Raw genomic sequence first — 12914 nt, forward strand, 5'->3', positions numbered from 1 at the left:
AAGGTACTTCTGGCTGGCTGTTGTGCAGATCATCACAATGGTCCTACTAGGCAAGTGGTGGACACGACATGGTAGCATGTGTCTCCAGCCTATGCCGCAGACAGTTCTGCAGACATAACCAGCACACACAGAGGCATGTGCATTGGTGCTGGCCAAAAAAGAACTGGGGAGAAGAAAACAATCAGGTTTGGAGACAAAGAATGCAGGAGTGCTAAGCTGTGTGAAATATCAAAATAACAGCAGCTGCATTTTATAGCAGGGTAACTGTTCTGCAGGGGCTGGGGAAGAGCTGCCCACACACATTCCCCTCACACCCCCTCTGGCAGGCTGTCCTGTGCCGAGGTATTCTACCCACGAAAGACAACTAGGAGCAGCTGTTCTTCAAAACATACTGTGGGAGCCAGCCGTGCACTCGCGATTAGGCATGGTGAATCTGTCTATCCTGGCAGAATTCTTCCCACAACATGACAGCACGCCACAAGGATACACTTCAATTTGGTAGGAATCCTTTTGTCTGTTTGCAGGTTGCTTTGACTGGTTAAGGAAAAACCAACCATTTCCTTGTAAAGAGAACTGCCAATCCAGGAACCTGCAATCCTCCCAACTTCATGCCTGTTAGAAAAGTGGAAGAAAGACAGCAACAGCTGATGAAGAGCAAAGGGTAAAATGAGATAGCGTAATTGGAAATGCTTAGAGAAATATGTTAGAGAAATATACGAGTGTAATTTAATTTGGGAAACACTTATCAGTTGAGGACTTAAATTTCCACCTCTGCTTCCTCAGAGGAAAGAGAGCCATGTGCCGGTGGTTTCACAGCCTGCTTCGACCACCCAATGGTCGGCGTCCACTCAGCTGGCTCTTGCTCCCGTTTCACGAAGAGGGGAAATGCATTTATTGCCTAGCTCCCGCGGCCCCGTGCTCACTCATCTGCAACTCTCCTGCAGATCCAAAACCTCCTTGCGGTGATGATTTGGAGAAAACGGCTCCGAGAGGCAGGTAAAGAGCCACCACGCTTCCCCCCTGACCTCGTACCTAAGGCACCAGTTTAGCAGTCATATTCAGCGGGTATGGGATAGCCCTGGCGGGACAGTCAGCATCGAGCCTGGCCTCAGGGGCCTGACGGACCCGGGAGCGGCCGCGGACGGCTCTGGGCTGCTGCAGGCCCCGCGGGCCGCCTGCCTGGGGCCGGGGTCGGCGCCGGAACCTGCGCGCCGGGCTCGGGTTCTTCCCCGGGGCGGCAGCGCGGGCACACGGCCGGACGGAAGCGGAAGCGCCGGGGCGGCGGTGGAGGGACGGCGGTGGGCTCGGAAGGTGGGAGGTGGGTTCCCTGCCGGCGGTGCCAGCCCCGGCGGCCTTTGTAACCGCCCTGCTGGGCGCTTGCGGGGGAACCGGGCCGGGGAGAGGTGGGTGGCGGAGGCGGTGACTGCCCGGCTGCCCGCCTCGGGGCCTGAGGCGGCCCGGCAGGTACGGCGCGGAGGTGTGTCTGCTGATGAGACCCTGAGGGGCTGTGGGATTTCACCGGGGCCTTCTCAACAGTCCGTCTCGCAGAATCAGCGAGTCGCCGCTTAAAGCAGATACGGAATGGATGCGCAAAGCTGTTGAAATTTCACGTAGCTGTTTAACGTTTGCATTTATGCTTAATTTTTGTCGTCGAATTACCTGTTTAGTTGTTTATTTACTTAAGCCACGCGTGCCGAGACTGCCAGGTTGTGACTGAGCCGAGATCTGTACGGTTGAATGTTGGGCAATGTCCATAATCTGAGCTTACAGGGGACAGAACGATATCCCATACGTGTGCTTGTATCCTGCTGGGTGTGCTCCAAGGGTCTGTTTGTACGGTTCCAAGGGCCTGTTTGTATGGGTCCAGACGGTCCCCTTGGCTGCCCCTAAGTTGCTGCTCTTCGCCTGTAAGTAGTCTTTCAGATAAGATATGGCATGTGCATCTAGTCTCATCCGTTCTGCCTCTGGATGTGGCCACATGGGCTGTGGAGCGGGAAGAAGTGTTGCGTTTCTTGCATAGCAGGCCCCTGCCTCTCCCAGAGAAAAGCAGAGACTGGAGGAAGTCTCCAGCGGAGCACCAGCAGGACTGTGCTGTTTGCGCTTCAGAGCCACAGCCGGCCCCTGTAAGGATCCTCAGCAGGCTGCCACCTCAGCTAACTTTTTATTTCCTAGTGAAGTCACATTTCTAGTAGGCTGTTTTTGAAGCATTCTGACAGAAAGTTCTGCTGATGTTTCTGTTGATGTGGTAGAACATTGTATGTGTAGGTATTCAGAAGAGAGAAGAACAAGCACTTAGCTTGGCAAGACAGAATACCAATGTGCTGCAGTGACAGATACCAGCTTGGTCAACTTTTAGAGTGGCTGAGTTGCAGAGATGCTAGGATATTGAACTGTAGCACATTATCAAGAGTAGCTAAAAGTTGTCATTTAGTGTCTTTGTTCTGAGTTTGTTATAATTTTAAGATTCTAGCATTTGGGGTTACTCAAGTTTCTTAGACTCTTCAACTCAGAAACAGAGCCCAGGTCTACTGATGAGCCTGCTTTCCTGCCTACTGGCATTCTGGCTTCAGAAGTACGTGTGCTAATCTGTCTTTTCCTGCTCTTTTAGGCCATTAAAAATGGGGAACACAAGCAGCGAGCGAGCTGGACTGGAGCGTCATGGCCATAAGGCATCCCGAGGTGACAACTCAGGAGGAGCCATCAGTACAAAAGAGGGTGATAGACCAAAAATTCTAATGGACAGTCCTGAAGATGCAGACTTGTTCCATTCAGAGGAAATGAAGGTATTGCTGGTTTGTTCTTGTCTTCTAACTTTGCTAGCTTGGGAATGCTGTCTAGTTGTGGTGCTCTTAACATCCTTCCGTAGTTCTGTCACTGAGTTTACACACAAAACTGACTGTCTCCCTTGTTTCCCACGCTAAGGAGAGGTATTGCATTGGTGTTCAAGCAGATATAATGAGCGTAATGTCATGGTTTGCAGCAAGAATTAACTGTAGAAAAACTAAAATGTAGCTGGCTCAAAGCTCTTCCCGAGTTCTAGGTACAGTGCCCCAGCTTCCCTCAGATCCTTAATGCTCTTGCAGTCACCAGTGATGTTTTACCTGTCTGTTATTTTCCATATTAAAAGATCAGTTAACTGGATTTTTGCTCAGTATTAGATGGATTGTTAGAAATGCCTTGCTGTGTATCGTGTTTCCTAAGAATATCTAACAGAAAATTACGCTTAGATTTTGACTGCTGGACAGAGCTGTTTCCTACAGACAATTCATAATCTTTCTGCCAACTACAAATTTTGTGCCTATGGTATTTGTGCTTAAGTGTATTTCTTCTTAATTATTTTTCTCCCTCTTCTTTTATCTGTGTATTTTGAAAACTCTTGTGAGCTCAAGTCATTTCTTTTTAGCCTAATTTAGGCTGGAGGGCAGGGGATTATTTTGCCTTCCACTCTTTCTGCAAATTTGGAAGGCTTTGACATCTTTGCAGAACTTGTGCAAATGAATTTGTGAACAGTATCTAGAAATGCTGTTTCTAATCTCCATCTGACAAAAACTACTTGTAGACTTGTACCTTAGAGAATCGTGCCTGAGCGCAAAAATGCCGTCAGTAAAATACAGGTTGTCTAAGTCTGCCAGGAAAGAATCCTTTTGATTAAGACATTGTGCTTGTAGGCTCCATTGGAGAAAGAAGAATTCCTAGCTTGGCAACAAGATCTGGAAGTGAATGATAAAACTCCCACTCAAGCTCGACCAACAGTCTTTCGCTGGACTGGAGGAGGGAAAGAAGTTTATTTATCTGGGTCCTTCAACAACTGGAGTAAAATTCCTCTGACAAGGAGGTAATAAACTGCTGCTGCTGTATTGGTGATATTCCCCATGGGCTGGGAATGCTTAGTGCAGTGAGAAAGGTGGTCAGCTGATAGATTGGTATTGTGCTTGGATTTACTACTGTCCTGCTTCGCTTCTCAAGCTCTTGATGAGAGTCTGACTTTTTGATTCTTGGATGGCACAGGATGAAAGTTGAGCTGTGTGTCAATTTTGGAGTGATTTGTTCACTAGGCACCATGCGTGAATGACCTGAAACAATCCTTGTTGTGCAGTCTGCTACCTGGGGTGGAGTTGGGATATGTAAGGTGAAGTTAGTTTTAAGCATAGTGTCTTTGATGGCACATGTACTTTCTTGCCATATCATTGGCTTTTGCCCAGCTCAAAGGGTCCAGATTCTGCTTAGGAAACTGAACCTGTGATACTGCTGGTAAACTACATGAACGAGAGAACAAATCTGTGTTAAAGTACCAAGTGCTTTTTCCTTCCAGAGAGCTCTGGAGCTCTGCTTAATTCAGTACCTGAGTAAGTATTTTATTTAAACCAATGTTTTCTCAAAAATTTAAAACTTAATGGGTGGTGGAGAGTCTGAATTTAGCTGTTGATCTGAGACCTGTTGTCTGTCAACGATGACATATTCATGAAAGATTTGTCTCCTGCTAATTTCTGGTGTTTCTTATCTCAGTGAGTGACTACCTGCATTGTCATTGTTGCAGAAGTGTCTTAATTTCTTAGGAGACTTGAGGGAGGAGCATAGTGGCCTGATAAAATGGTATGGGAGGATTGTTCTGTGCATGAACAATGTGAAATAAATTATCAAGACAGGAGCTGGAAAAAAGGCCAATGGAACATCAGTATTACCGTCATACTCTTAAGTAGAAAGCCTGGGAGACGGGAAATGGTGAAATGAATCTGGAAGAAGGACAAAAATGTCTTTTTAAAAAAAAAAAAAAAAAAAAAGAAAAGACAGGTTTGCCTCTTGTCAGATTAGGTATTCTGGGAAAGGAGATATTTGGACCTCCTTAGAGGCTAGATAAAATCATGTTACTGAATCAAATATGCTCAGGCAGAAGAGTTCGTTATTCCAAACTGAAATTTCAAATCCAGCTTTGTGGTGGTATGCTTGTGCTCCTTATCTGAGAAGAAGAAGTAAAGAGAGCTACTGGCATTGTGTGGCCTGTTTGAATTGTTCACATAGCATCCACTGTTTCTCAGCTTCTTTGAGATGCTGGTAAAGACTTCTGAAGAATCAGGAAGTTCACAGCACAGGAGTATCAAAATTACAAAGCAGCAGCTATTCAGACCTAAAGTAACTCAGAAGTATTGAGTTGCTGCTTTCATCTTCTAGTCATTGTTCATTTATTTCATAGGCATTTGTGAAATGCAATTTATGATGGCAAATACTGAAAGGCAAGGAAATACAAGTAAGCTGATCTTGTTCCATCAACAGCAGTATCGCAGATAAAATAAGGTCTCATGTACTAACAAGTAGTGTGAAGATGTGCAGATGACTTTACAAAAGCTCAGTGCCAATTACTTGATGCCAGGAATGTGGATACTAATTTTGAATGTGTAGGGGCTTACTGTCACAGAGGAAATTATCATTAACATTAACCTTAATTTGATTCTTTACCTTTAGATTGCATCAGAGATTCTCTTAAATGTGGCACTGCCTTTTTAAGTTTTTGCACGTTAAGGAGGCTTATATTCTGTGTTACAGTGTTTGTCACAGTTTATAGATCAATGTACTTTTCAGAATATTTCAGGGCTGATTTGTTTGTCTTAAATTCCAGCCACAATAACTTTGTGGCAATTCTGGACCTGCCAGAAGGAGAGCACCAATACAAGTTCTTTGTGGATGGGCAGTGGACGCATGATCCTTCAGAGGTATTGTTTTCTTTGATTCTCTGTATTTATTCATTGAGGCATTGGAAGATGAGAAACTGGCTGGTTTTTCTACCAATAGCTGGCCTTTTCAGAGAGAAGGTGTTGGTTAACAACAGAAACTGACTGTTTAAGCTGGTGATAAAGATATTTCTGCTCCCAGCTGGCCTAGGTGGCAGCATCAGACTGACAATCTCAAAGGACAGGAGATTTTTGTAACAAATGGGTCACAAGATCTCTTGGGTATTGGTTTATAAGATATGGTGAGCTTTTCTTGTCTAGTGCCAAACTGTCTTTTAAAGCACTGTAGCATTGCTGACAGCCCAAATCTCTCTGTGCTGTGCTTGCTGTCTGCCAGAATGTTCTTATTGCTGCTCTGGATCTTTTCATAGTCCAGTAATTGTGCCAAAATCTACCAGTCCTTTTCGTCCTCCTCTGCTATAAAATGAGCTTTAACCTTAGCCTGCCTAGCAATCCCTACCTGCCTCAGAGCTAATCATTCACAGCTGCTGGTTCCAGTCTTCTTGTTGTCTTGGCAAACCTTGCAGAACCTCAGGGAATTCACCTTGCAGTAAATTTAGCTCTTTGAAACCTCTGCTTCGGTCTCCAGTCCTAGCTTTGGTAGTAACCAGCAATACCAAGTGTACTCGTGTCCTACATCAGGCCATGCAGATCTCAGCCTGGCTCTGAAGCCTCTGTAGAAGCTAGAAGTAAAGGTTAGCTCCTTGTGTTGTCACTGTTAACTTTAGCCCAAACCTGATCCTAGCCTTATGTATAGCTCAGGAATTTATTGAGTGCTGTGGACCTAGCAGGTTCAACTGATATGCATCCCCCTCAGTCCTAAATCCTGTACTTGCTCTTAAACTAACACTAACTGAGCAATAGTGAGCTCTTTTCATATGTGGTACTAGCATATTTTAAAAGCAATATATCTCATTCTTGGTAATGCTGATTGTGTAGTTTTGAGAATCTGATAGTCCTGCAAGCTTTTTTATTCTGACTTTTGTATCTTGTTTCTTCCCAGCCAGTAGTAACCAGCCAGCTAGGTACCGTCAACAATATCATACAGGTGAAGAAAACTGACTTTGAAGTATTTGATGCTTTGATGGTGGACTCCCAGAAATGTTCAGACATGTCTGGTATGAGCTTACTGGTGATTTTATATTACACTTTATAGAGCTGTTAAAAATTCCATCTTCCTTTTCATCTGGAGTTAAAGCTCCAGTATAGATTAATCTACATGTTTGTCAGGCCCTGTGGACGGACGTGTGCAGGAGTCACAAGTGCACAAAGGAATAATGTGGAATGCATAAAGGAGGAAGCCTCTGACAGAGCAACACAGGTTACTGTAGATCTGATTAGGAGGAAGTCATGGGTGCTTAATAGCTGTTTGTTTGCCTGTGCGATGTCAAATGGCTGGTTTGGGCGCACTCAGTGGTGGATCAGTCTCTACCTTACGACATCAAGCCAATGTTGACAGCCTATGCTGCTCCTAATACAGTCTTTCTCTGCTAAGGAGATGGGTTGAGGAGGTCAGAAGTTGCGCATTAAGAGGTAGAATTTAGATGCATCTTAGTGCTAATACAGGCTCAGTCATATGTCATATGCTCTCAGCTTAGTATAAATGATCTGAATCTTAGAATAGTATAAAAATTGTATTTTTGTCTCAAGTTTCATATTCTAGTGTAACAGAAGAGAGGTAAGATTTAGCTTGAGTCATCTCTGAGGTCAGCCTTGCCACCTGTTCTTTATAGACCTTTGTAGGGATGGGGACCATGGTTGAAATAGTACCTTAAATCCTCCCTCAGAAGACCTGTCCTTTGAATCTGAGGCAGAAGGTGTGTTTGGTTGGTTTTTGCTCTATGCTACTTTCCCCTGGAGAAAGCCTTTTTGGCGAAAGGGTGTGATTTGTGAGACTTGGATGCTGCAAGAAGCCAGGAGGAGATTCTAGTAAATGTTTCCCCGCCACAAGATGTAACAACTTTTCATTATATTGTTTTACACTCTGAAGAGCCCTTTCTCTTACCCTGTCCCTGTACAGGATTAATACATGCTTTTTACCTGTGTGTACCATGTTTTTAGCGCTTCCCTTGGAGGTAACATTGTAGAGCAATGTTTACCATTAAGTGTTTGCTGGAGAAGTGCTGGGCAGTGAAGTTCTGGAGTGCAGTAGGGCCCTTGGCCTCCCACATCTTCACAGCTAGTCTCAAGTCAGACAGACTTTGGACATCTTAAATCACTTCTTGGGCAGTGACTGATCCTCTGGCACTGCATCAGCTGCTACAGTTCTTGTACTACATGCCATTGATTTCTTTTGGCCACATGTTTTTGGATGTGAAAAGCAACTTAGAGTAGTGGTAAAAAGGTACCTATAAAGAGCACATACTCTTACAGACTATTTAAGAATAAATATTTAACATCTCTCTGGCAGAGTTGTCAAGTTCACCTCCAGGACCGTACCACCAGGAGCCCTACGTTTGTAAGGCAGAGGAGCGCTTTAAATCGCCACCTATTCTTCCGCCCCACCTGTTGCAGGTCATCCTGAATAAGGACACAGGCATTTCTGTGAGTACATTAGTTTGTTTTGCTGAATAATGGCCTTGAGGTTGTGAACAGATGGGGAAAAACCTGGGTACAGACAGGGGACAGGCAAGGAAAAACCTTAGAATAGTTGCCATGTTCATAAATTCCTTATTGTATACGTCCAGGTGGATCCATCTGAAGTAAATTTATTTTTCTACTTGACTCTCTTCAAAATTGAAAAGAAAACTAGATTGTTGTTTTACTCCCAGAAACCCTAATCTTCCCACTGCAACACTATTAAAATGTCAGAAGCACATAAGAAATAATTGAGGTCTGTTTTATGGTTGCAGTGAGGATGCAGAGGGTTTCACCCTGGAGGGATCTTGGATTGTTCTGAAACTTTGTCTACGTTTCTTGATGAACTCGGTGTAAGAAGTGGTGTGATGTATTTGAGGATATGGCTAGTTACAGACGGTGTTTATCACTCATCAGCTGTGATGAGTAAACTGTGAGTTCCGTTATTTTCACACTGTCTCGCTTTCTCTTTTTTCCAGTGCGATCCTGCTCTGCTCCCTGAACCCAACCATGTCATGCTGAACCACCTCTACGCACTTTCTATCAAGGTGAGAGACCAGGGCATGTTCTTCACACTTGCAGCTTTTAGATAACCATGTAATATGCTCACTTGTTTTCCATCTCCTGTAGGATGGAGTGATGGTGCTTAGTGCTACGCATCGTTACAAGAAGAAATATGTGACTACTTTGCTGTACAAGCCAATATGAGCATCACAGTAGTTTGTGACCAATTGTTCTGGGCTAGTGCAGTCTCGGGGGAAAAAAATTCTTCTCTTAACCAAATTTATTCCTGCTCTGTGCTGTAGCAAATGAACTCCGATTTCATATTGTTTCTGAGACTTCCAAGTTCTCCTATATTTGCCTTATTTTCCCAGTCCCACCTTGGAAGTTCTTGGAGATGGCAGCTTCATGACAACTAGACAGATGGCAAAGGTGTCAGTGCCTGTTGTCAGCTCAGTTAAAAAAACAGCAATTTAATTAGGCTGAAAAGTGTGAGGGCAGCAACAGATTAAAGACCTTCAGCAGTGAGGCAGACTGTAAGTAATAAACAAGCCAGCCCAAAGTCTAGAAAGTTCAGGATTCTTGTGGAATCTTACTTGAGCTCAACACTCAGCAAAAGCAAGCCCATTACTGCTTTCATAACTCATCAAACACGCAATTATTTCAGTAGCAAGTTCCAAACTTGTATGGCTGAAATAAGTGTGAATATTGATGATCTTTTTGTAGCAGCCTTTGCTAGGCAAAATCAGCGACACAAATCACCGACAAGTTCATTTTTATTTTACGGTAGACTGGAGTGCACTGTTTCTGCTGTGAATAGCTCTGTAGTTTTTCTCTTCATGAGAACTGAAATACAAGTTTTCCCCTGTGGAATTTTGGTAAAGACAATTGTTTTTAACGGCTGGATTTTTCTGTAAATCATAAATGTGTCTTGCAGTAATCTGCTTTTTGAAACTAGTTTCTCTTGCTGTCACTGATAAGGACTTCCTTAAGCTGGGATAGGTAGCCGTAAGGAAATCGATGTATTCAGTTTGGGGATTAGTTCTTCAGTAACAGCCTGAAGGTGACTGTGAGTCACCCGTCTCCCAGTGGCCAAACTTGCCCCTTGGTGTAAGCAGTTGCAGCACGCTGGATACAGCAGCACTGCATCCTTCTGTGCCCAGGGCTGGAGCTGGGCCTCTGCTCCAGGTTGCAGCATTGACCACGGGTATAACATCCCTGGTGCTTCTGCAGCCAAGGCTGTGGGGATCTCTGCAACTTTTTATTCTGTTTATATTTTCTAAGTGATTATAGTAGCACCAGGTTGCCTGTACTTGGTACTCGCAGCCTGTTTTATCCCAAAACAAATGCAACATTAATGCAAAACTGCCTGCCAGTGTGCCTCGGGCCTGCCCTGGAGGAACCAGCTCAGGAAGTGACCTGCTGGGTCCTTCCCTCTGTTTGTTTTTGGTGCCTGCGAGTGCCAGCGACTGTGCCAATGATAACCAGCCCCTGTCCGACTGTGGGGAAGAGCACATTGCACAAATCGGTAAGGAGTCTGAGTGGGGACAAAAGCTGCAGCAGCCAGCGTTCAGTGGAACCAGCCACAGTGGAAGGGTGGTTTGCCATCCTCGGATCTGCTCACTAGCCTTGTTGCAATATCCTGAGTAGCCGAGTAGATCCGGGTCTAGTGCAATGGTTTTCTCTGAAAACTCTTTCTTCGTTCTGTGCTATGGATAGTATTTGGTATTCTGAAATATGGAATTGCTTTTGTTTTCAGCCTCTTTAGAAACAAATAAAACATTTTCAAGAAAAGTGGGTGACTTGCTTTGTTATTATCCTTCCCATCTTTGGTAACCTCAGCTTCCTTTAGTTGTTACTCTTTTGTAACCTATGAGTGCCTGATTGCAGTTTTATGCCTTGGTGGATTGTGCAACTTTTCATTCATAGATGCAGCTTGAAACACCTTGTTCGCTTGCAGTTAATCAGTAAATAAGATGAGGGAGGTGTTAGTGTGTATTTGTGATGTAAAGCTTACAGGAAGAACAATTGCGTAAAAAGCTCCAGCAGTCAGTTCCTTAGGGCTGAAAAACTTGGTATTGGTCTTAAGCCTCCCATTGGCTTCTCTCTGTTCCAGCCAGCCACTCTTCAAGCAGACGTTTTTCCCAAGCCTTTCTTCTTGACAGCGTGTGATTGCGGGTTGGATATGGTTTGTGGTGTCACAGGCAGGTGTATGGCGCTGGAGTAGGCTGTGCACCCTCTGTAATATTTATCGGCACCAGAAAATGCTGACTTACTTGTGAGGAGGTCAGGGAAGAGGCTGTGGGATTGGGGCTGGTAGCTGCAGAGCAGCACATGCTGCAGGGAGGCCTGTGGGCTTTGCTGGGGCCTGGGGAGGTAGAGGTTTCTTTTATCTTGAGCTGGTTGTGTCGGGGCAGTAAACAAAGGTGCATCAATAGCAGAGAAGGAAGAGCGGGTTGGAACAGTTCCAGTTAACTAATTCAACAGGATTGCCTTTTGTTGAAGTGTAAACTCACTCAGTCAAAACACCTGGATGTTCAAATGCAGAAGTATGTGCTGGCAGATCAGCGGGTGACCACAGCCATTCTTTGTCAGTTCCCTGCCTGATGATGCTGTCATTAAATAATGGCCTCTCCTTCCGTAATGGCGGCAGCAAAGGCGCGCTAGTGCCTGATGTCTTGTAGCACAACAGAGCTGTTGCACGGAAGCGATGTGTTGGGGTCTCTGATGACAGGCTCTGCTGTCGGGTAATAGAAGCGGTCACGGTGCGTTGCCTGGTGAACTGAAGGAGGGCTGGCAGCCTGCAGCTTGAGGAGTGGTGGGCAAGGCTGTGCTCATGCCTTTGCTTGGTGGATACGGCGCAGCCAAGGGGTGTGCGCAGTGGGCTGGGAGCGCTTGGCCGGGCACCGTGGGCCAAGGCACCGGCGGTAAGTGCTCTGGGATCTCGTGATGGGGCTGAGCTGGGCGCTGCAGGATGCCAAATGCAGGTGACATGCTGTGGAAGCAAACTCGGTGAAGGCGTTTGTGCAGAACGGAGTCTGTTTGGTAGACTAAGCATCAGCAGCGGAGAGGCAAGTGTTGGAAGGAATTTTTTCAGCTGCGTTCAAAGAAAAGTAGATGTGAGAGTGTATTGGCAGACAGAAGTCATGCAGTGAGTCCTCTTAAATGCTTTTACTGCCAGCAGGGAAATGATACCACAAATTTCTCATTTGAATGACCTAGAATTTTTTTTTTTTATTTTGCTAGAAGAAGAGAGGACCTTAGAGGTAGCTTAGTAAGTTTGGTTTGTGGTTTGTTTTTTTCCTTCAGTTGCAAAACAAATTTTTCACAGGTCAAACACTAAAGCTGAAATGTTGCAAAATGGAGAACAGAAAGGAAGGTGAAAGTATGCTAGACTTACTTAACAGTATTTATGGACTCTGTCTCATTAGTTCTTGCTAAGCTTTGTGGATTTTTTTCCAATTACATATATGCATGACTCACTCCAGGCTTTTCATCAGTGCTGGTATGGTGGAACCACAGGACAGAACCAATTATTTTATAGAGAGCTTTTTTTTTTTTTTTTTTTTTTTTATTTTGGAGGCTATAGCCGTGTCTCAGATGGTAGAGCACTTGGTACCTGGTCTGCAGCCGGTGCTGCACCATTAGCTTTTGCAGCTCCAAAAAATCTTTGCTTGTTTGCCTCAGAAACCAGGGTGAAGTGGCCCAGGCTTTGTGACCTGCAAGCAGCCCCGCACATCACCTGAGGGCTTGCAAGAGTAATCGTGCCATAATCACCTCCACCTTCCTCTGCTCGTTTGGGTGAGTGAGCACAGCTGCCCTCAGGCCCAAGGACCTCTCCCAGACGGGGCAGGGCAAGGTGATGGAGGTGTGGTGTTCCCCTGGCACCTATGGCCTCAAGGAACATCTCCCGGGAGCCATGGCCTTCCTCCAGGTAAGCTGCAGCAGCCCCCCAACTCCCTTTCTCTTCAGCAGGAGCATCTGCGGGAGGGCTGGCTCCTGCCAGGGCAGGGGGCTGATGAAGGAAGAGGTAGGCTGGTTAGTTTGTTTTTTTGCTGGGGGGGGGCGGTTTGGGGGGTGTGGGTGGGGGGGTCTTTTGGGGGTTTTTTG

The 12914-nt window shown here is 45.4% G+C and overlaps 1 protein-coding gene across 4 annotated transcripts; it reads left to right on the forward strand.

Annotated features, from left to right (window-relative positions):
- The first annotated feature begins 1253 nt into the window (after window positions 1-1253).
- PRKAB1 (protein kinase, AMP-activated, beta 1 non-catalytic subunit) lies at window positions 1254-12829 on the forward strand. 4 transcript variants are annotated; one of them, XM_010574468.1, is made up of 9 exons: window positions 1254-1318; window positions 2609-2783; window positions 3669-3835; window positions 5615-5708; window positions 6730-6844; window positions 8137-8270; window positions 8783-8851; window positions 12387-12605; window positions 12777-12800. In XM_010574468.1, the coding sequence occupies exons 2-8, from the start codon at window positions 2619-2621 to the stop codon at window positions 12450-12452; spliced, it is 810 nt and encodes a 269-aa protein (XP_010572770.1). In that variant the 5' UTR covers window positions 1254-1318; window positions 2609-2618; the 3' UTR covers window positions 12453-12605; window positions 12777-12800. The 4 variants fall into 4 exon arrangements, with proteins under 4 accessions (XP_010572770.1, XP_010572749.1, XP_010572761.1 ...); XM_010574447.1 differs by lacking the exons at window positions 12387-12605; window positions 12777-12800 and adding exons at window positions 8934-9921; window positions 9993-11166; XM_010574459.1 differs by having other exon boundaries at window positions 12387-12829.
- Window positions 12830-12914: the final 85 nt, after the last annotated feature.

This window comes from Haliaeetus leucocephalus, unplaced genomic scaffold, assembly GCF_000737465.1.
Source record: "Haliaeetus leucocephalus isolate CR32 unplaced genomic scaffold, Haliaeetus_leucocephalus-4.0 Scaffold13, whole genome shotgun sequence".
NCBI classification, from domain to species: Eukaryota; Metazoa; Chordata; class Aves; order Accipitriformes; family Accipitridae; genus Haliaeetus; species Haliaeetus leucocephalus.